At 41.4% G+C, this 22534-nt stretch overlaps 2 protein-coding genes across 7 annotated transcripts in view; both read left to right on the top strand.

Moving 5' to 3' along the window:
- The window catches only part of LOC137285344 (cell death-inducing p53-target protein 1-like), a 43970-nt gene that overhangs the window by 2321 nt on the left and 19115 nt on the right, over positions 1-22534 (top strand). For 2 of the 6 annotated variants that reach the window (XM_067817713.1, XM_067817711.1), the window contains exons 2-6: positions 9194-9288; positions 10311-10352; positions 11905-11931; positions 12968-12988; positions 15892-15912. In XM_067817713.1, coding sequence (XP_067673814.1) covers positions 9216-9288; positions 10311-10352; positions 11905-11931; positions 12968-12988; positions 15892-15912 — 184 coding nt within the window. In that variant the 5' untranslated portion in view covers positions 9194-9215. The remainder of the gene's footprint in view (positions 1-9193; positions 9289-10310; positions 10353-11904; positions 11932-12967; positions 12989-15891; positions 15913-22534) is intronic. The other 4 variants (XM_067817715.1, XM_067817712.1, XM_067817714.1 and 1 more) reach the window with 3 other exon arrangements.
- LOC137285343 (E3 SUMO-protein ligase ZBED1-like) lies at positions 2115-4700 on the top strand. The gene is made up of 2 exons (XM_067817709.1): positions 2115-3190; positions 3459-4700. Exons 1-2 carry the CDS (start codon positions 2564-2566, stop codon positions 3759-3761), a joined length of 930 nt encoding a protein of 309 aa, XP_067673810.1. The 5' UTR covers positions 2115-2563; the 3' UTR covers positions 3762-4700.

Below are 22534 nucleotides of genomic sequence, written 5' to 3'. Positions count from 1 at the left end.
TGTTCTACCTAGTTCTCTAACAGGAGTCAGTGACAATAATTCACTGTTGCCTTTTTTCTGGTGACAATGGGCTCTTTCTTCGGCTTTTTTACAATTCATGTATCTTCTGGATTTATTGTGTGTGGTATTTCTTGTGGATGTTTGAAGTACATCGAACATATCATGTTTCTACTTGGTTAATACATAGTAAGTGACAAAAAAGTAGCGGAGCTGTACTTTCAGTGTACAATTGTCGAAATTTGGAGATATGTGGGATTAAGTCAATGTTGATACAATAATAATGGATGTTTTGAGAACGCATCACCTTAAGGATTTCATTCAAAGCAAAGCTGTTCTTTCAGTTTTCCCCCTTGTTATGTGACTGGAGTATGACATGAAAATTTCAGGTTTACAAATTTCAGTCAGTAGTGTGTGATTTGACCCTGAAAACCCTGACCATGCAGAGATGCAAGAATATTATCTTAGGAAATGGTCTACAGTGATGTATGGACCTGCCTGAAAAATGTCAAGATTCATACTGACACCCCATGCACGTGTAGAAGGCTCCCATATTGTGCACATGCATGATGCTGCATACACAAGATGAATGTCATTGTAACGTTCCACAATGGGTTTTCTTTCTACCAGACTTCAAAGTTCAGGTTCCACTACTTGTTTTGAAGTGTATAGCATGTGTATAGTGAGCTAAGGTGGTACGGGTTAGTACATGGTGAGCTAAGGTGGTGCGGGTTAATACATAGTGAGCTAAGGTGGTACGGGTTAGTACATAGTGAGCTAAGGTGGTACGGGTTAGTACATAGTGAGCTAAGAAGGTATGGGTTAGTACATAGTGAGCTAAGGTGGTACGTGTTAGTACATAGTGAGCTAAGATGGTATGGGTTAGTACATAGTGAGCTAAGATGGTACGTGTTAGTACATAGTGAGCTAAGGTAGTACGGGTTAGTACATAGTGAGCTAAGGTGGTATGGGTTAGTACATAGTGAGCTAAGATTGTACGTGTTAGTACATAGTGAGCTAAGATGGTACGTGTTAGTACATAGTGAGTTAAGGTGGTAGGTGTTAGTACACAGTGAGCTAAGATGATGCAGGTGAGTACATAGTGAGCTAAGATGGTACGGGTTAGTACACAGTGAGCTAAGGTGGTATGGGTTAGTACATAGTGAACTAAGGTGGTACTGGTTAGCACATAGTGAGCTAAGGTGGTGCGGGTTAGTACATAGTGAGCTAAGATGGTATGGGTTAGTACATAGTGAGCTAAGATGGTATGGGTTAGTACATAGTGAGCTAAGGTGGTATGGGTAGTACATAGTGAGCTAAGGTGGTATAGGTTAGTACATAGTGAGCTAAGATTGTATGGGTTAGTACATAGTGAGCTAAGATGGTATGGGTTAGTACATAGTGAGTTAAGATGGTATGGGTTAGTACATAGTGAGCTAAGATGGTATGGGTAGTACATAGTGAGCTAAGGTGGTATGGGTTAGTACACAGTGAGCTAAGATGGTATGATATGTAGAGTTGTGACGATTAATCGATAAGCAAGTTATCGCGATTCAAGAGCTGCATGATATGATTGTCATGTATCGATTCAGCACGATACCTATATACCTAAAAATAACTCTATACCATACCTGAAAAAAATCAGTCAATAATATCTTTACGATAAACAAGTCGACAGCGAGGGGCGACCATGTTTCAGGTAAATACTCGCGCGTTATTTACAAGTAAAAAAATGGCGGATGGGGTGGATGCGGTGAACGAACTGCCACCTTCAGATTTCATAAAACCGCCAGCAGTTTTTAAAAGCCAAGCTTGGAAACACTTCCTTATGTCTAAAGACAAAGGTAAGGTGTGCTGTACGCTGTTTGGAACAATTTCTGGGTATAGCAGTAACACAACAAATATGCTTACGCATTTAAAGAGGCACCATCCAAACATCGCAATAGACGGCGATCAAAGGCATAAGAAAGTGAAACTTGCTACAAGCAAGCAAATACCAACTACTGTAACGATGTGTGCAACTTTACCAGATATGTTCATGAACACTCGCAAGTTCCCTGCGAGTGAGCTAAGATGGTACTTTATGGTTGCTGACTTACAGCCATTTTCTCTTGTAGAAAATGATGGCTTTATGAAGTTCGTTGCTGCTGTCGAACCTAGGTACAAGTTGCCAAATAGAAAAACTGTCACAGAAACTCATACCAGAATTGTATGAAACCACAAAACTAGCAGTGTTGTCAGATCTCGCCACGTGTTTAAACATTGCTTTGACGACAGATGGATGGACAAGTCGTTCAACCCAGGGATACATCACTACTACCAGTCAACACATATCCATGGAAGATAGTGTCATATGTGCTGAAAACTCGTCTCATACAAGAAAGTCACACAGGAGTTAATATTGGTAAAGTTCTGAAGATGCTGTGTTGGAGTGGGGAATTGAAGACAAAAAACCAGCTCTTGTGACTGACAATGCATCCAATATGGGTGAGGCAGCAGAGGTTGCAGACATGTCACCACACATATATTGCTTTGCTCACACATTGAACCTTGCAACCAAAGAGGAATGAAGCTTTCCAAGGTGTCTTCTCTACTGAGTCGTGTTCGCAAAGTAGTTGCGTTTTTCCACAGAAGCACAGTGGCCTTTGCTCACCTGAAGACAAACCAAGCTCGTCTTGATCTTCCAAAGACCAAGCTAAAGATGGATGTCGTCACCCACTGGAATAGCACATATGACATGTTAGTGAGCTACCTGCAGTTACAGCCGGCAATATATGCGACTCTGGTCTCCAAGGATGTCCAGAGAAATGAGAGTGATGTCAACACACTCTCTGAGGGTGATGTACGAAGCCTAGAACAACTCTTAGAAATTCTTCGTCCACTGAAGGGAGCAACAGAAGTCTTTTGTGAGGAAAAGACACCAACCATATCAATTGTAGCTCCCATGCTACATTTGATTCGTAGCCAGATGATTCCCCTGGAAGGAGATTACGGTCTTATGAAAGACGTGAAAGAAGTCGTTCTCACCGATTTGGGGAAGCGCTACAATTCAACCAAAGTGAAACATATGCTACATTACTCATCAGCCACTGATCCCAGATTCAAAACAGTACCATTTCTTAATGATGAAGAGAAAAGCAGTGTGTTTGCTGATCTAGCTACTACTGTGGCAGAGTACAGCGACAGACACAAGGTATGTATTCTTGCTGTGTAACTTGTTTTAATTTCTTTTTCAAAATGAAACATAGTATACGTAGCAAGTTAAAGAAATATTGAACTGTTGAACTGTATGTAAACTGTAATACGAACAATATATTAGTATATATGAATCTGCTGTCTCCAAAAGTTCTTTATCTCTGAATTTGATTTAATTCATTTAAGCTTCAGTGTCAGTTTACTTGTACTTACAGTGAATCGGGAAACAGAACAAATGTTTTAACAATACATGATATGTGTTCCAGGTTCCAACACTGGTGAAGGAGGTGCCTCAAGACCCCTCGGCTATCAGTGATACACCACTACCTGACCTACCTGACTTACCAAATCTATCCAACACTGGTGCTGCTGGAGGTGTTGGTCTTCCTCCTGTGAAGCAGGAACCCGTTAAAGTTCCCAAACAAACTGATTCTTCAGGTAGCCTGTCCAATCTGTACTGGGATGTGTACGTAGTAAAGATGGACCCTCCTCCACACCAAGAGCAGACCAAGTCCTCTCTACTCAGTGCACAGGAGGAGATTGAGAAATATGTTGCCCTTGAATGTTGATTGTAATCCGTTGGATTGGTGGAAATTTCATGAACATATGTACTCAAATGCTGTCCCAGTTTGCCAAATCCATTCTGTGCATTCCTGCAACGTCTGTCCCTTCTGAGAGGGTGTTCTCTGCTGCAGGTGATATTGTTACAGCACGGCGAGCCAACATCAGTTGGAAACATGTAGACAAAATGATATTTGTGAAGAAGAATGTCAAACACCATTTCTAAACTTGACTTGACCTGTTCCAAGTTTTTTGCAGATCAATGTGAAAGGGTTTATTTTTTCATGTTCAAGTTTTCCATGTTTGAAAATATCAAGTTGCTACTGAACTTTGATAGCGTGTTCTTAAGTTAAATCTTAAGGTGAATGATGAGCAAGCATTGCATTTTGAAATTGTCAATTTACCAGTGTTTTTTGGTATTTTTGCTTTAAAGATATTGTGGTTTTAGCGATTTCCTACAAGAATATCATGATTATATTCCAAATAGGAAATATATCTTCTAATTCTTTGGAACCCTACTTTGCATTACATAAAAGGAACAGCTGTTCTGATATATTCCACAAATGTTTGTGAAATGCAAGTTCAGTAATTTAAGACTTGACTTATCTTGACAAGTGGTTGTTCATTATGTTTAATGGGGTTAAGTTCTCATTTAGCAACTGTCACATTTTGAAATTGTCAATTTTCCAATGTTTTTTTCAAAATATTTGAAAAAGTTGTGAGTGTAGCAGTTTTATCATGCTTCTATTTAGATTTTCGTGGAAAATGTTGCCATGGACATGAGATGAGACGGAGACATGGACTGAGAAAATTTTCAGAAATGTATTTTGTTATATGTGCAAAAAAGCCTGATGTGCCAATGTTGATCCCTGCTGTTCCAATTTTTGGGAAAACACTGCTTTACCGAAAAAACATGCCAAACATTTTTAATAAAATGTCTTTCATGATGACGTGTCTTATTTTTCTTGGCAGAAGAATACCTTCCCTAAAATGATAACATAACAGCACATTATTTCCAGTACTTTTATTTTTCTGTATACAAGGACAAAATATCTTGATACGTATCGTATCGTATGTATCGAACTACCAGTATTGTGATACGTATCGTATCATGGCATGGACGTATTGTCACAATTCTTATGATAAGTACATAGAACCAAGTTCTGTGGATAGTCAACTTCTTTGTTGTATTGGGTGTGACTTTTCATCACATAACAGTGTTAGTACCTACACTGAAATGTCGCACCCAGTGCAGACGTTAGCTATCCATAGAACTTGGTTTTCCTTCGTCTATACAACTTCTTAGAAGCCTTTCAAAGAAATGATTTATGATGTTAAAACAACCTTATACGGCAATGTTGCATTGAATAACGTAATAAATAGTGATATTCTGAACTCATTACGCCACTTCATTTCAAAAAGTAACTGTTTTCAGTGATTATGATCTATGCATATATATTGAATGTAAGAGAAGCTGGATGTAACAGCTGCAGCAACTTACATGGTTACTAGGCATAACCAACACCTAGCAACAGTTGTATGCTATTTGGTCCTACTATTGATCTTTGTCATTGAACTACTTCAACTATATGTCCACCTATTTGGAACACTTTAATGTACTGGAGCGGCGTTAAAATTAGCTTCTTGGCTTGTTCACCTATCCAGATTTCAGCACATTTTGAAATAAAAATATGCTTAAACCAAATGATTTATTGTTATGAAAAATGATACATGTTCACAGAAGCATATAACAGATCCTAGTTTCCAGCAAACAGTAGTGTTTATATAAACACAGTAATTTAAGTCAAGTTTCATTGTGATTTAAATTGATGACCTTAAACATGTTTCTTAACAAGGTCAAAATCATGTCTGAAGTGCATTCCAAATCATTTTCATCAAAATCGAGTGTGACATTTTCATGTTTTTCAGTATACTCAGGGCTAAAAAGAATTGCATTGAATTGTTGACAGCAAAATATTACAGTGCTAACATGCCAGGAAATTGATATGTGAAGCCGTACATAAATGTTGTAGTACTCAAGTATATAACAAACCATTTGTGGCTTGCTGAGAAACCGAGTGAGAAAGACATATAGTTCTATAGACCCTACCCTATTAATATATATAAAAGGAAATGAATGTCATGACGAAACCACCCTCTCCTAAATCAGAGTTAGATTTCACCATGTAAAACACTTAAAAATGAAACATAAAACTTTATGGTTGACAAATTCTTATTTATTGCTTAGAGTAACGTTGTGATGTAGGTTCTTACATTGTTATCAAGCTAAGAATGAATACAACCAGATGATGAGAACTATATATGCGTGATATGTTTTAAGAACAGTGGATTAACATTAGCAAAAACAAAGACTGAATGACAACTGATACATAATAGGGAGAGCACAGTGTGAGACAAATGAGACTGGTGATGAAGCCAATAAACAAGGGCATTGAGTTTTAATAACAAGCTGCTAACGTGTTTTACAGAGTCTATTGTTTGATTAATTCTTCATAGGCTGATGATATGTAGTATCCTTGGTCTCTGTTGATCAAAGGTTTGTGGTGGCGGGCTTTGATGGCTTCCCAAAGTTTTCTTTTTGTGAAGTCTTGATTGTTGGTTGATAGGATTTCGATGTTGGCAAACTTGATTTGATGGGTAGAGAAGTTGAAAATAATTTAACATCAAGAATTGTCAGAAGGAATGTCATAATTAATATGTCATACCTAACAATGTGTGCAGTTTGTTATTTCTGTACCAATCAGTTGAAAGAGTAACTAGCTGTGGTGCATTGTGTGTTGATATGTCCATGTATGTAACATTCTGTGGTGCATTGTGTGTTGATATGTCCATGTATGTAACATTCTGTGGTGCATTGTGTGTTGATATGTCCATGTATGTAACATTCTGTGGTGCATTGTGTGTTGATATGTCCATGTATACATGTAACCATCCGTTGTGCATTGATATATCTGCGTATGTAACATTCTGTGGTGCACTGTAGATTGATATACAGTCAAACCCCATTTACCCGGACGTTTTGGTTTCCCTTGAATATTGTCCGGATAGCAAGACATCAAACATCCAAAACGTGAAAATTACGTGAAAGCAAAAAATATTCACGTATGTCTATCAATAAATCAACAGTCAGTTGTAATAACAGTGAATCATCATAACATATAAGTGTACCGATAATACGTGGAAGGCGGAACGTAGGTTACCATTTGTCAACTTGTCTCGGACGTAATCGTGTAGCGTGTGGAGCTTCAGATGGTAAGTTAGATGAAAAACAAAAATCGATGACAAAAAGTTTCTATTTTGCCAATTGCATATTCTTTTGTTAATTTTAAATGCCCTAAAAACATACAACATAGTATCGAATTTATGCTGTCTGCAGAAAGTAAACTTCCGGACGGGATCACATGACTTGATCATGTGGCAGGCTATTTTTAACTTGCATCGCGACAGATAGCAAGGGTCGATTTATAAGTTTTATATACAGTACAATTAGTGTAGTTTCCCTTAATCCTACATAACATGTGTTTTCGTTACTGATGAGATGTTCTCACACGCGCCAAATCCTAATGAACTAGCCGAGTGACAGTCGTCACTAGTGTTTTGATGGCTAATTAATCAATTCACACCAAATGCCTTGTGATAGATTAAGTAATCACATAGTTGTGTGGTAAATGGTATTGACGTGACACATACACATACACATGCACGTTGCACAGATCTCTCCGTCCGGATAACTGGATCATTTTTCAATGGGAATGGTTTGAAAATTCGCCGTCCTGGTCCGGAAGCACGGGGTCCGGTTAAGTGAGTACAATTAATGAACGTAAGTTTCGTTTCACATAAAAAGGCGGGGTTTCCGGATATGTGGGGTTCGGGAAAACGGGGTTCGACTGTATCCATGTGTGTATTGTAATTCAAATTCCATACAAAATGACTGCGTGAACAATATTAGTATGTTCATTCTAAATACTACGTATGTAACACCTAAAGCAGAAAACACAACACAACACAATTCTAACATCAAGTATACAGTTTGAGGACTGCAGTGCTGCTTGTGCTTGCTGCTTCTTGTGAATTATTGTTGGGATGTGCTTCACATTTTCATAATTCACCTGCTTTGAGGCTTTTTCTTACTTGGTTCAGACCTACGAAGTCATCCTTTATTATTGTTCGCTGTTTTAAATAGTGGTGGTGTTTGGTCCTGTTTGCAAAGCTCAGGTCACAAATCAGTTGAAGTTAAGCACCATTGAGCTCGTACAGTCCTAGGATGGGTGACCGTGTTTGTCATCTTGACTCCAGAGAGTTGCTAGAATTTCAGCCCTGCCCCACAACGAAGCACACAATACATGTGATCTCACCTTAGGCAAGTGAGTTTGTTCAAAATTGCCTCTGTTCACCCAGCAGAAACTGGGTACCCGATGGAATAAGTCATGTGACTATAACCTTCCAGCTCCTAACAGGCAGCTTGGGTTACCCGGGGTAATAATATACCTGCTTTGACTGTTAGCGCTATAAGCATTTCCCTCGTGATGTAACCACTAACCATCTAGCGCCTAATAGCCTGCTTGAGTTAAATCGGAGTAATGATAATTAGATTTGATTGGGCGCTTCGAGCATGCATTGTGCATGGACCAATGTGCTTGATAAATGGACTATTATTATTATGTTTTACAGATTAAGATAGATATGCAGCAGAGAGGGTTCGGGTGATCCTGCCACAGTCAGGCCGGTAAGGCTCATCATCAGCTCAGGGCCCTCGCCCGCTCTACACAGCGAATGGGACTTCTCCCAGGAACTTTCCGGAGAATATGAAGGCTCCCCAACACTGCAGCCTTCTGCGTTGCCCAGATTGTCAGAAATGCAGTGCTCCCGGTGGAGAACCCGGGCACTCTCCTGATCTGTGCCAAGAGACCAGGAGGTACCAAACAAAGGGCACCGAGAACAATGGGAAGCCTGACGACAGTGTACTTGGGATGCAAGCGAGACATTTCAAAAGCGAGGTCCGCATATTTATCATGCTTTTCCTGAATCTTGCCAATTACATTGCTGTCAAAAGGGACAGAAAATTCAATGATTTGAATAATTTCATCGGTTTTATCAAAAAGGACAAGATCAGGTTTGTTGGCTGGAATTCGTCTCAGGCAGTATTCCTATTCCAGAGAAGTTTGAAAGCATCATTTTCCAGGACGCCCTGGACATGTTCAGGGTCGTACCATGGATGGACCTTGGGGTCAGAGCCACAGGCATGGCGGAGACGATAGTAAAAGCAGCGAGCCATACCATCATGTCTTTTAAGATATGCTGTTTGTGCCAAGGAAGGGCATCCACTGACAAGGTGTTGGACAGTGTCTGTAAATTGATTGCAAAGACGACATTTCATGTTGATATTTCATTATTATTATTATTACTCTTTATGTCACAGAAGCTGCTGTCAACTTTGAGACATGTCTGGACCCCCACCACCCTACCCAGGAGGCCCAGCCTACCCCATAGATAACAAGGGAGTTCCCCCTCCAGGTTGGTATACAGTCTTATTTCTGGACCCCCACCACCTTCTTACCCAGGAGGCCCAGCCTAGCCTGTAGATAACAAGGGAGTTCCCACTCCAGGTTGGTATACAGTCAATTTCTGGACCCCCACCACCTTACTCAGGAGGCCCAGTCTATACCGTAGACAACACTGGAGTTCCCCCTCCAGGTTGGTATACAGTCTTATTTCTGGACCCCCACCACCTTCTTACCCAGGAGGCCCAGCCTAGCCTGTAGATAACAAGGGAGTTCCCACTCCAGGTTGGTATACAGTCAATTTCTGGACCCCCACCACCTTACTCAGGAGGCCCAGTCTATACCGTAGACAACACTGGAGTTCCCCCTCCAGGTTGGTATACAGTCAATTTCTGGACCTCCACAACCCTACCCAGGAGGCCCAGTCTACCCCGTAGATAATAAGGGAGTTCCCCATCCAGGTAGGTATAGTCAATTTCTGGACCCCCACAACCCTACTCAGGAGGCACAGTCTACCCCGTAGATAACAAGGGAGCTCCCCCTCCAGGTTGGTATACAGTGAATTTCTGGACCTCCACAACCCTACCCAGGAGGCCCAGTCTACCCCGTAGATAACAAGGGAGTTCCCCCTCCAGGTAGGTACAGTCAATTTCTGGACCCCCACAACCCTACCCAGGAGGCCCAGTCTACCCTGTAGATAACAAGGGAGCTCCCCCTCCAGGATGGTATACAATTTCTGGACCCCCACCACTCTACCCAGGAGGCCCAGCGTACCCTGTAAACACCAGCTAGCACCAACACCTGGTGGCTGTAACGTCAACCGTTGGTTGGTCTCAGTGTTCATTTTCAAAGATTAAGTAGTGCAGTACGTGAGTTGAATTCAGTCTATGAAGTTTTCATTCTGATGTTTGTGTTTGAGAGAAACTGTTAAAACTATCCCTGATTAGATGTGTGTTTCTGCAACAAGTGTTATCATCTTAGTTATGGTTGTCCATATAAAATGTTGAACATTCAACTTATTTTTGTTTTTTATAGTGCAGTATCCCCCGCCTGGACCTCCACCCCCTGGATACCCAGGTAAGATTGTTAATATGTAGGTATCGCTTGTAACATGTGTAATTGTTTACTAAGTAATGCGTAGATATCGCTGGTAACGTGTAATTGGTTACTAGGTAATACAAAGATGTTGCTGGTAACGTGTAATTGGTTACTGGGTAATATGTAGATATCGCTGATAACATGTAATTGATTACTAGGTAATGCAAAGATATCGCTGGTAACATGTGTAATTGATTACTAGGTAATATGTAGATATCGCTGGTAACGTGTAATTGTTTACTAAGTAATATATAGATACCGCTGGTAGCATGTGTAATTGTTTACTGAGTAATATGTAGATATCACTTGCAACATGTAATTAATTACTAGGTAATACGTAGATATCGCTGGTAACATGTAATTGGTTAATGGTAATATGTAGATATCGCTTGTAACGTGTAATTGATTACTGGTAATATGTGGACATCGCTTGTAACATGTGTAATTGATTACTGGTAATATGTAGGTAGTACGTAGATATCGCTGGTAACGTGTGATTGGTTACTAGGTAATATGTAGATATCGCTGGTAACGTGTAATTTGTTACTGGTAATATGTAGATATCATTGGTAACGCGTAATTAATTACTAGGTAGTATGTAGACATCACTTGTAACGTGTAATTGATTACTGGTAATGTGTAGATATCGCTGGTAATATGTTTAATTTCTCTGGTATGATGTGGCATTGTTTACTTGATAATATGTAGGTATCGATGGTAACATTAATACTGATACTGCTGGTAACATCACTAATTACTTGGTAACATGTAGATATTGGTGGTACTGGTTACTGGTAATATGTAGATATTGCAGATGACGACAAAAGTTATTTGGTAAGATGTAGTTATTGCTGGTAACATCACTAATTACTTGGTAACATGTAGATATTGGTGGTAACATTACTTGTTAATTGGTAATATGTAGATATTGCGAATGACAACATTAGTTACTTGGTAAGATGTAGTTATTGCTGGTAACATCACTAATTACTTGCTAATGTGTAGATACTGCTGGTAACACTAATGATATGTGCATATATCATTGCTCCAAACTCCACTCACGAGGGGAATGCTTATAGCGCTAACAGTCAAAGCAGGTATATTGTTACCCCGGGTAACCCAAGCTGCCTGTTAGGAGCTGGAAGGTTATAGTCACATGACTCATTCCACCAGGTACCCATTTTCTGCTGGGTGAACAGAGGCAATTTTGAACAAACTCACTTGCCTAAGGTGAGACCACATGCATCATGTGCTTCGTTGTGGGGCAGGACCAAGTCCTAGAAACTCAGGTGTTAAGCATCGTTGCTTAACTTCACCTGATTGTGACCTGAGCTTTATGTACGTTGCCACACGCCACCACAACACTACACTACTGGTTACTTTGTAATATGTAGATATTGCTGTTAACATCACTGGTTAGTTAGTAAGATGGAGGGTTAGGGGCTAGGTTAGGGTATGTTAGAGATGTGATTGGTTACCATGGTACCAAGTAGATAAGATACTGATGGCACTGATGAACTGTTTTTTGCAGCACATCCTGGTTATCCCCAACAAACAGGTAGGTCAGCTGCTTCTCAGTTTACAGCATGTCCCCCACATCGGTACAAGACATGGACTCTGATGTACGATAAATGTATTCTTTATGACAGAACTGTGATGGTTTAAGTATGTGGTGTCCCTGGTACAGATTCCATTGTTTTCATCAAGCTTGATGGTGCTGTACCATGTATAGTAGACAGTCAACTTGTCTGACAGTCTACAGCCTCTTAGAAGTACTGTTAGGGTTAGTGTAAGCTGTAGATCAAGGGCTGTCACCAGCTTGATGGGGTTAATGTCAGTTGTAGATCAAGGACTGTCACAAGCCTGTGGAGGTTAGTGTCAGTTGTAGATCAAGGACTGTCACAAGCTTGTGGAGGTTAATGTCAGTTGTAGATCAAGGGCTGTCACAAGCCTGTGGAGGTTAATGTCAGTTGTAGATCAAGGGCTGTCACAAGCCTGTGGAGGTTAGTGTCAGTTGTAGATCAAGGGCTGTCACAAGCTTGTGGAGGTTAGTGTCAGTTGTAGATCAAGGACTGTCACAAGCTTGTGGAGGTTAATCTCAGTTGTAGATCAAGGACTGTCACAAGCTTGTGGAAGTTAATGTCAGTTGTAGATCAAGGGCTGTCACAAGCTTGTGGAGGTTAGGGTCAGTTGTGGGGCGGTGGGGTAGTCTAGTGGTTAAAGCGTTCGCTCGTCACGCTGAAGACCCTGGTTCGATTCCCCACATGGGTACAATGTGTGAGGCCCATTTTCTGGTGTCCCCGCCGTGATATCGCTGGAATATTGCTAAAAGCGGCGTAAAACCAAACTCACTCACTCACTTACCCCAGGGTCAGTTGTAGATAAAGGACTGTCACCAGTCTGATGGGGTTAATGTCAGTTATAGAACAAGGACTGTCACCAGCCTGTGGTTAATGTCAGTTGTAGATCAGTATGGGTGTAGCATTAGTGGAAAATGTGACTAAGTGTGTTTGTAGAAGCACTTATCTTACTGTTGCCGTGACGATATGCTATTATGTACTTATGCTAATGAAGAAATAATTGGACAATTACAGGTCAACCCTATGGAGTACCAGGTTGGTTTTAACTGCATGTGTCATCACTTACAGTCTCTATGTTCAAGTGTATTTTTGCATATGCCCATTGTGTTTTTGTTAGTCTGCACTATAATGTGTTACCGATTAACAGAATCCTCGTATTTGAGTGCAAAGTGTTGACTCCCTTGCATCCAGTGTGCATCTAGCTGTAGTTTTGCTGTAAGCTTTGCTCTGTACTTCGTACTAGCACAGTAGTATGTGCATCATCTCGTCACTTTAAGAGTGTGCCCATGTTAGTACTGTTTTCATCTTACTTCCAAAACATTCAGTGAGGTTCCCAGTGTTGAATCACTTCAGATTGCAGAGTTCTAGGACCCACTGATTCCCCTTAGTGTATGGCATTTTCTGGGACCTCCAGATAAACCTCTGTATCTGACAGTGTTCAAGGATACCTGGATACCCCTCAGAATCTGGCAGTGTTCCAGGATCTGTGGACATCCCTCAGTTTCTGGCAGTGTTCCAGGACCTTCAAATACCCCTCAGTATCTGGCATTGTTCCAGGACTTTCAAATACCCCTCAGTATCTGGCAGTGTTCCAGGATCTGTTTACATCCCTCAGTATCTGGCAGTGTTCCAAGATCCCCAGATTCCCTCAGTCTCTGTCACTCTGACCAATCTCACCCCAGCCCACTGTCAGTGTTAATGGATACAAAGTTAAGAAGGTATGGATGCTAGTTTGTTTTGAGAAACATTACTTTTCAAACTATGTTCTTACACCATAATTCATCAAGTGAAATGATACACCAGCATCATGTTCCTCAAATACAGAAGGTTGCTACCATATCTTTTCAACTATGTGCATCCGTTATGACAGACAAATTTAAGCCTCCTCATCTAAACCTGAAAATTTGCATGATGCTCCATATTTGGTTACAGAAAGCAGTAGTTTAGAGGGTCTGAGTAAGTATCAAGAAAATACTTTGGTGACCTTTGAAGTATGTACACTACCACTTGACCTCAGAAAACATGTAGTGTTCATATAGTACCCTCTTTGGTATTTTAAAAATAAAACTTAAGGACACTTATGATGGCAAATATGGTATGCAGGTGTCTATTTTGTTACTTGATTTTATCTAACCATCTACCAATTCAGTGGAATGAGTAATGCACTCAACCAGTCTACTGGCTTGTGCTATGTAAGTCATTGAAACCACTGTTTCTGTGTACCTGGCATACAGTGTGACATGTAGATACTTGTCTCCATAAAATGCCCATCTCTGTTTGAGCCAGCTGAAGCCTAGTTTGAAACTCACTCTCTGCACCCTGAACCACTCACTCATAGTTTTCGACTACTGGTAGGCATTTCACTCACTGAATATGTAGCGATGGCTGTTCAGACATTATAATTTCAACAAGCATAATTGCCTGCATATCTGTAGATGGCTCATGACTGAAAGAAGCATGACTCACGTCTTTAGCATCCCACCAAACCCACAGATCATTGCCTGCATATCTGTAGACGGCTCATGGCTGAAAGAAGCATGACTCATGTCTTTAGCATCCCACCAAACCCACAGATCATTGCCTGCATATCTGTAGATGGCTCATGGCTGAAAGAAGCATGACTCACGTCTTTAGCATCCCACCAAACCCACAGATCATTGCCTGCATATCTGTAGATGGCTCATGGCTGAAAGAAGCATGACTCGCATCTTTAGCATCCCACCAAACCCACAGATCAATGCCTGCATATCTGTAGATGGCTCATGGCTGAAAGAAGCATGACTCACGTCTTTAGCATCCCACCAAACCCACAGATCATTGCCTGCATATCTGTAGATAGCCCATGGCTGAAAGAAGCATGACTCATGTCTTTAGCATACCACAAATCACCAATGTCCTTCATGTTCCTTGAATTCACAGCTTCTAAGAGCCCACCAGTCATATGCCTGTATGGATGAGTCTATCTCAGTGTTGTAGAAATGCTGTATATTACTGTCAATTTTCAGAACCTATTCAGTTTATCTGGTACATCCAAAACAGGAAATAACTTAGTTGACAGTTTTTGGACTGTAATTGTATTCCCAGTTGTTAATAACTTGTGAATGATGTTTCTTCCTGCCACACAGAGGTTAACAGGGGTGACAGGAGTGATCATAGTGAAACATTATCTCAAGCCTTTTAGTGATGTTTTATGTGGTGTATTTTTTGTTTACATTATCGGTAGTGTTTCATATATTTAACTGTTTTTATACTGGCGATGTCTTCTTTCCTGTTTAATTTGTACACATTGGTGAAGGGTTTCTGAATCTTAGCCAACTTTCTAGCATTTTGTTTTAATATTCAATGGTAAGCTGATGTGTACACCTGGCATGGGGACACAATGTGACCTTGAATATTTAGGATGTCACCAGGCATCTTCTGATGTACCCTGCCATGTTTAGATTACTGTAGAATACCTACCTGCACTGAGGTTTCATTGTGTCCATACCTCCCCATTGATTCTCGAATGCCTACCTGTACTGAGGCTTCCAGTAAGACTCTTCATGTCCATACCTCCTGTTCATACAGATTACAGGAGGGGTCAGTCAGGTGACTTTCAGCTGAAGCTGACAATCTAGAGAACTCTAGCCAAGCATCTAATTTGACATGCATATCAGTTTTCAGAATTTAGTTGCCATTTTGATGGTACTTTTACTCTTAGATAGAAACAGTCTTACTTGTTGTGGTGTCATCAACAAGGTGGCTGCAGAAATCTTGAAATAATCCAGATATCTCTGAAATAGTCTCTGCCTTCCTTCCCAAAAGACTTCCATGTGTGAATAGATACGGAGTGAGTGAGTTTGTGTGTCTGTGCATGAATGGGCCTTTCCATTCAAGGAAATATTTTAGCTAGCTGACCAAAGTATCATGTTACTAAATACTGTGACCTTTGTTTCCAGGCCAGCCGATGTATGGTCAAGGTACTGTTGTCCCAACACTAACCATAGTCCACCAACACTCACCCTGGCTCTCAGACACTCAGCCTATAGCATGGGGCTTCCACACACACACTAATCTACTTTGAAAATTATTTGCTTGTTTTGGTTAAGTATTTTGGAGATTAATTTATGTGCCATGACAACATCTTAAAGAACGTGTCATTGTGCCTCTACATTTACTGATATCTTCTTCCCTAACTTCTTGAACTGCTGTGGAAACAGTGTAAAGACATTTTAGACCATCAGGTGCTTGTATGGTGGTGTGTACCTATGCTATCTGCTCACACGTAGAGTTGTCACAAGTCTGCATGTTAGCTGTATTCTAGAAACTTGTGTTTTGACAAATGATACCTTCTGGAAACAGGGAGGGACACAAGCTAAACCTTTTCAGCTCTACTTGTTGGTCCTGAGCACAGGTAAGGTCCAGGTCCCCCTGTGTATTGACTGGTGTAACTAACAGTGGCTTTCTAGTTGCATGTCAGTTGCAGTCAGCTACTTAAGACAGGGAGCCAAAACATGCACAGAGTTGAACAGTTGCTTCCAGTCGAAATTAAGATAGATGTCTACATGTCCAATACATGTATATGCTAAAGCATTTTATTTCCTCTTTATTGGATTGCCAAGATAGAGATTCATACAGGAAAATGTGAGCTTACTGCACAATTTTCACCATAGGTTTTTGGACATTGTGTCATGCGTTAGTCACGTCACATTGCCTATCATCTTGCCTATCATCGTCATCTGGTCATGAGTGAGTGAATATGGTTTTACTCTGCACTTAACAATATTTCGGCAATATCAGCCGGGGACACCACAGATGAGCATCGCTCATTGTACCTATATGGGAGTGGAACTGTAACGTGACCATCTGGTCATGAGGTGTGCGATGCTAACCTGCTGATGTTGGATGGGGAAACATGATCCATGAGGGCATACATTTGGAGACACTCAGACATGCAACTTCTTTAGGGAAGAACTTGCATGGTTTGCTGAATATAACCAAGAAGTTGATATCCATAATATTAGTAGCTCTACTTGCTGGTATTTGTTTACCTCAATCATTGGATTGGAATGTCATATCATATTATCAATGTGAACTCCCTCGGCAGTATACAAGTCTTGCTGCCAATAGGTGCACTGAGTTTATTGTGGCTCTACCATTCTAAGGATCTATCATTTCACAGCTGTGTGAACCGGGACACATAGTCACAGTACTTTGTCCAAGTGTATGGCATGTTGCTGTACCTGCAACTTGGTGTTCGCACTCAGTTATGTGGCCACCATCTGGTCATATACCAACAGATTTGTGATTACCTTTAAGTGCACAGGGATGTGTACTGTACGCTAGGGTTTGAAACAACATGGAAAGTGTCTGCACACAAAGTCAACTGCCAGTCACAGGTGGGCTCAATCCCGACACCTCAACCTCATTGGATCACTAGCCTGGTGCTAAAGTCAACTTGCTCACTGCGCCCCTAGTGTCTCAGTGAACTTGTAACGATGAAAGATGTAATTGTATATACACGTCATTTGTTCCTCTGCACTGTGGTATGACTGTTGTTCTGTTCTGTTCCAGTGTGTTTGTTCTGTAGCTTGTTCTGTTGTGGACATCCTACAGCTTGTTCTGTTGTGGACATCCTACAACTTGTTCTGTTGTGGACATCCTACAACTTGTTCTGTTGTGGACATCCTACAACTTGTTCTGTTGTGGACATCCTACAGCTTGTTCTGTTGTGGACATCCTACAACTTGTTCTGTTGTGGACATCCTACAGCTTGTTCTGTTGTGGACATCCTACAACTTGTTCTGTTGTGGACATCCTACAGCTTGTTCTGTTGTGGACATCCTGCAACTTGTTCTGTTGTGGGCAAACTGTAGCTTGTTCTGTTGTGGACATCCTACAGCTTGTTCTGTTGTGGACATCCTACAACTTGTTCTGTTGTGGACATCCTACAGCTTGTTCTGTTGTGGACATCCTACAACTTGTTCTGTTGTGGGCAAACTGTAGCTTGTTCTGTTGTGGACATCCTACAGTTTGTTCTGTTGTGGACATCCTACAGTTTGTTCTGTTGTGGACATCCTACAGCTTGTTCTGTTGTGGACATCCTACAGCTTGTTCTGTTGTGGACATCCTACAGTTTGTTCTGTTGTGGACATCCCACAGTTTATTCTGTTGTGGGCAAACTGTAGCTTGTTCTGCTGTAGACATCCTACAGCTTGTTCTGTTGTGGACATCCCACAGTTTATTCTGTTGTGGGCAAACTGTAGCTTGTTCTGCTGTAGACATCCTACAGCTTGTTCTGTTGTGGACATCCCACAGTTTATTCTGTTGTGGGCAAACTGTAGCTTGTTCTGCTGTAGACATCCTACAACTTGTTCTGTTGTGGACATCCTACAGCTTGTTCTGTTGTGGACATACTACAGCTTGTTCTGTTGTGGACATCCTACAGCTTGTTCTGTTGTGGACATCCTACAGCTTGTTCTGTTGTGGACATCCCACAGTTTATTCTGTTGTGGGCAAACTGTAGCTTGTTCTGCTGTAGACATCCTACAGCTTGTTCTGTTGTGGACATCCCACAGTTTATTCTGTTGTGGGCAAACTGTAGCTTGTTCTGCTGTAGACATCCTACTGCTTGTTCTGTTGAGGACATCGTACAGCTTGTTCTGTTATGGACAACCTGTAGCTTGTTCTGTTGAGAACGTCGTACAGCTTGTTCTGTTGAGGACATCCTGTAACTTGTTCTGTTGTGGACAACAAGCAGCTTGTTCTGTTGTGGACATTTTACAGCTTGTTCTCTTATGGAGAACATCCTACTGCTTGTTCTGTTGAGGACAAAGTACAGCTTGTTCTCTTAAGGACATCCTACAGCTTGTTATGTTGAGGACAACCTGTAGCTTGTTCTGTTGTGGACAACTTACAGCTTGTTCTGTTGAGAACACCACACAGCTTGTTCTGTTGTAGACATACTGTAACTTGTTCTGTTGTGAACAACCTGCAGCTTGTTCTGTTGTGGACAAGCTGTATCTTGTTCTGTTGTGGACATCCTACAACTTGTTCTGTTGTGGACATCCTACAACTTGTTCTGTTGTGGACATCCTACAACTTGTTCTGTTGTGGACATCCTACAGTTTGTTCTGTTGTGGAGATCCTACAACTTGTTCTGTTGTGGACATCCTACAACTTGTTCTGTTGTGGACATCCTACAACTTGTTCTGTTGTGGACATCCTACAGCTTGTTCTGTTGTGGACATCCTACAGCTTGTTCTGTTGTGGACATCCTACAACTTGTTCTGTTGTGGACATCCTACAGTTTGTTCTGTTGTGGACATCCTACAGCTTGTTCTGTTGTGGACATCCTACAGCTTGTTCTGTTGTGGACATCCTACAGCTTGTTCTGTTGTGGACATCCTACAGCTTGTTCTGTTGTGGACATCCTACAGCTTGTTCTGTTGTGGACATCCTACAGCTTGTTCTGTTGTGGACATCCTACAACTTGTTCTGTTGTGGACATCCTACAGCTTGTTCTGTTGTGGACATCCTACAGCTTGTTCTGTTGTGGACATCCTACAACTTGTTCTGTTGTGGACATCCTACAGCTTGTTCTGTTGTGGACATCCTACAGCTTGTTCTGTTGTGGACATCCTACAGCTTGTTCTGTTGTGGACATCCTACAACTTGTTCTGTTGTGGACATCCTACAGCTTGTTCTGTTGTGGACATCCTACAGTTTGTTCTGTTGTGGACATCCTACAGTTTGTTCTGTTGTGGACATCCTACAGCTTGTTCTGTTGTGGACATCCTACAGCTTGTTCTGTTGTGGACATCCTACAGCTTGTTCTGTTGTGGACATCCTACAACTTGTTCTGTTGTGGACATCCTACAGCTTGTTCTGTTGTGGACATCCTACAGCTTGTTCTGTTGTGGACATCCTACAACTTGTTCTGTTGTGGACATCCTACAACTTGTTCTGTTGTGGACATCCTACAACTTGTTCTGTTGTGGACATTCTACAGTTTGTTCTGTTGTGGACATCCTACAACTTGTTCTGTTGTGGGCAAACTGTAGCTTGTTCTGCTGTAGACATCCTACAGCTTGTTCTGTTGTGGACATCCCACAGTTTATTCTGTTGTGGGCAAACTGTAGCTTGTTCTGCTGTAGACATCCTACAACTTGTACTGTTGTGGACATCCTACAGCTTGTTCTGTTGTGGACATCCTACAGCTTGTTCTGTTGTGGACATCCCACAGTTTATTCTGTTGTGGGCAAACTGTAGCTTGTTCTCCTGTAGACATCCTACAACTTGTTCTGTTGTGGACATCCCACAGTTTATTCTGTTGTGGGCAAACTGTAGCTTGTTCTGCTGTAGACATCCTACAGCTTGTTCTGTTGTGGACATACCACAGTTTATTCTGTTGTGGGCAAACTGTAGCTTGTTCTGCTGTAGACATCCTACAACTTGTTCTGTTGTGGACATCCTACAGCTTGTTCTGTTGTGGACATACTACAGCTTGTTCTGTTGTGGACATCCTACAGCTTGTTCTGTTGTGGACATCCTACAGCTTGTTCTGTTGTGGACATCCCACAGTTTATTCTGTTGTGGGCAAACTGTAGCTTGTTCTGCTGTAGACATCCTACAGCTTGTTCTGTTGTGGACATCCCACAGTTTATTCTGTTGTGGGCAAACTGTAGCTTGTTCTGCTGTAGACATCCTACTGCTTGTTCTGTTGAGGACATCGTACAGCTTGTTCTGTTATGGACAACCTGTACCTTGTTCTGTTGAGAACGTCGTACAGCTTGTTCTGTTGAGGACATCCTGTAACTTGTTCTGTTGTGGACAACAAGCAGCTTGTTCTGTTGTGGACATTTTACAGCTTGTTCTCTTATGGAGAACATCCTACTGCTTGTTCTGTTGAGGACAAAGTACAGCTTGTTCTCTTAAGGACATCCTACAGCTTGTTATGTTGAGGACAACCTGTAGCTTGTTCTGTTGTGGACAACTTACAGCTTGTTCTGTTGAGAACACCACACAGCTTGTTCTGTTGTAGACATACTGTAACTTGTTCTGTTGTGAACAACCTGCAGCTTGTTCTGTTGTGGACAAGCTGTATCTTGTTCTGTTGTGGACATCCTACAACTTGTTCTGTTGTGGACATCCTACAACTTGTTCTGTTGTGGACATCCAACAACTTGTTCTGTTGTGGACATCCTACAGTTTGTTCTGTTGTGGAGATCCTACAACTTGTTCTGTTGTGGACATCCTACAACTTGTTCTGTTGTGGACATCCTACAACTTTTTCTGTTGTGGACATCCTACAGCTTGTTCTGTTGTGGACATCCTACAGTTTATTCTGTTGTGGACATCCTACAACTTGTTCTGTTGTGGACATCCTACAGTTTGTTCTGTTGTGGACATCCTACAACTTGTTCTGTTGTGGACATCCTACAGCTTGTTCTGTTGTGGACATCCTACAGCTTGTTCTGTTGTGGACATCCTACAGTTTGTTCTGTTGTGGACATCCTACAACTTGTTCTGTTGTGGACATCCTGCAACTTGTTCTGTTGTGGACATCCTACAGTTTATTCTGTTGTGGGCAAACTGTAGCTTGTTCTGCTGTAGACATCCTACAACTTGTTCTGTTGTGGACATCCTACAGCTTGTTCTGTTGTGGACATCCTACAGCTTGTTCTGTTGTGGACATCCTACAGCTTGTTCTGTTGTGGACATCCTACAGCTTGTTCTGTTGTGGACATCCCACAGTTTATTCTGTTGTGGGCAAACTGTAGCTTGTTCTGCTGTAGACATCCTACAGCTTGTTCTGTTGTGGACATCCCACAGTTTATTCTGTTGTGGGCAAACTGTAGCTTGTTCTGCTGTAGACATCCTACTGCTTGTTCTGTTGAGGACATCGTACAGCTTGTTCTGTTATGGACAACCTGTAGCTTGTTCTGTTGAGAACGTCGTACAGCTTGTTCTGTTGAGGACATCCTGTAACTTGTTCTGTTGTGGACAACAAGCAGCTTGTTCTGTTGTGGACATTTTACAGCTTGTTCTCTTATGGAGAACATCCTACTGCTTGTTCTGTTGAGGACAAAGTACAGCTTGTTCTCTTAAGGACATCCTACAGCTTGTTATGTTGAGGACAACCTGTAGCTTGTTCTGTTGTGGACAACTTACAGCTTGTTCTGTTGAGAACACCACACAGCTTGTTCTGTTGTAGACATACTGTAACTTGTTCTGTTGTGAAGAACCTGCAGCTTGTTCTGTTGTGGACAAGCTGTATCTTGTTCTGTTGTGGACATCCTACAACTTGTTCTGTTGTGGACATCCTACAACTTGTTCTGTTGTGGACATCCTACAACTTGTTCTGTTGTGGACATCCTACAGTTTGTTCTGTTGTGGACATCCTACAACTTGTTCTGTTGTGGACATCCTACAACTTGTTCTGTTGTGGACATCCTACAACTTGTTCTGTTGTGGACATCCTACAGCTTGTTCTGTTGTGGACATCCTACAGCTTGTTCTGTTGTGGACATCCTACAGCTTGTTCTGTTGTGGACATCCCACAGTTTATTCTGTTGTGGGCAAACTGTAGCTTGTTCTGTT

This window comes from Haliotis asinina, chromosome 5 (genome assembly GCF_037392515.1).
Source record: "Haliotis asinina isolate JCU_RB_2024 chromosome 5, JCU_Hal_asi_v2, whole genome shotgun sequence".
NCBI lineage: Eukaryota > Metazoa > Mollusca > Gastropoda > Lepetellida > Haliotidae > Haliotis > Haliotis asinina.
The sequence above is the reverse complement of the archived record's forward strand: the minus strand, read 5'-3'. Positions and strand labels throughout refer to the sequence as shown.

Bases quoted from the DNA above. Each gene is read 5' to 3' on its own strand.
- LOC137285343 (XM_067817709.1), top strand. From the start codon at position 2,564: ATGAAGCTTTCCAAGGTGTCTTCTCTACTGAGTCGTGTTCGCAAAGTA. The intron at 3,191-3,458 runs GTATGTATTCTT...TATGTGTTCCAG, and splicing joins AGTACAGCGACAGACACAAG to GTTCCAACACTGGTGAAGGA.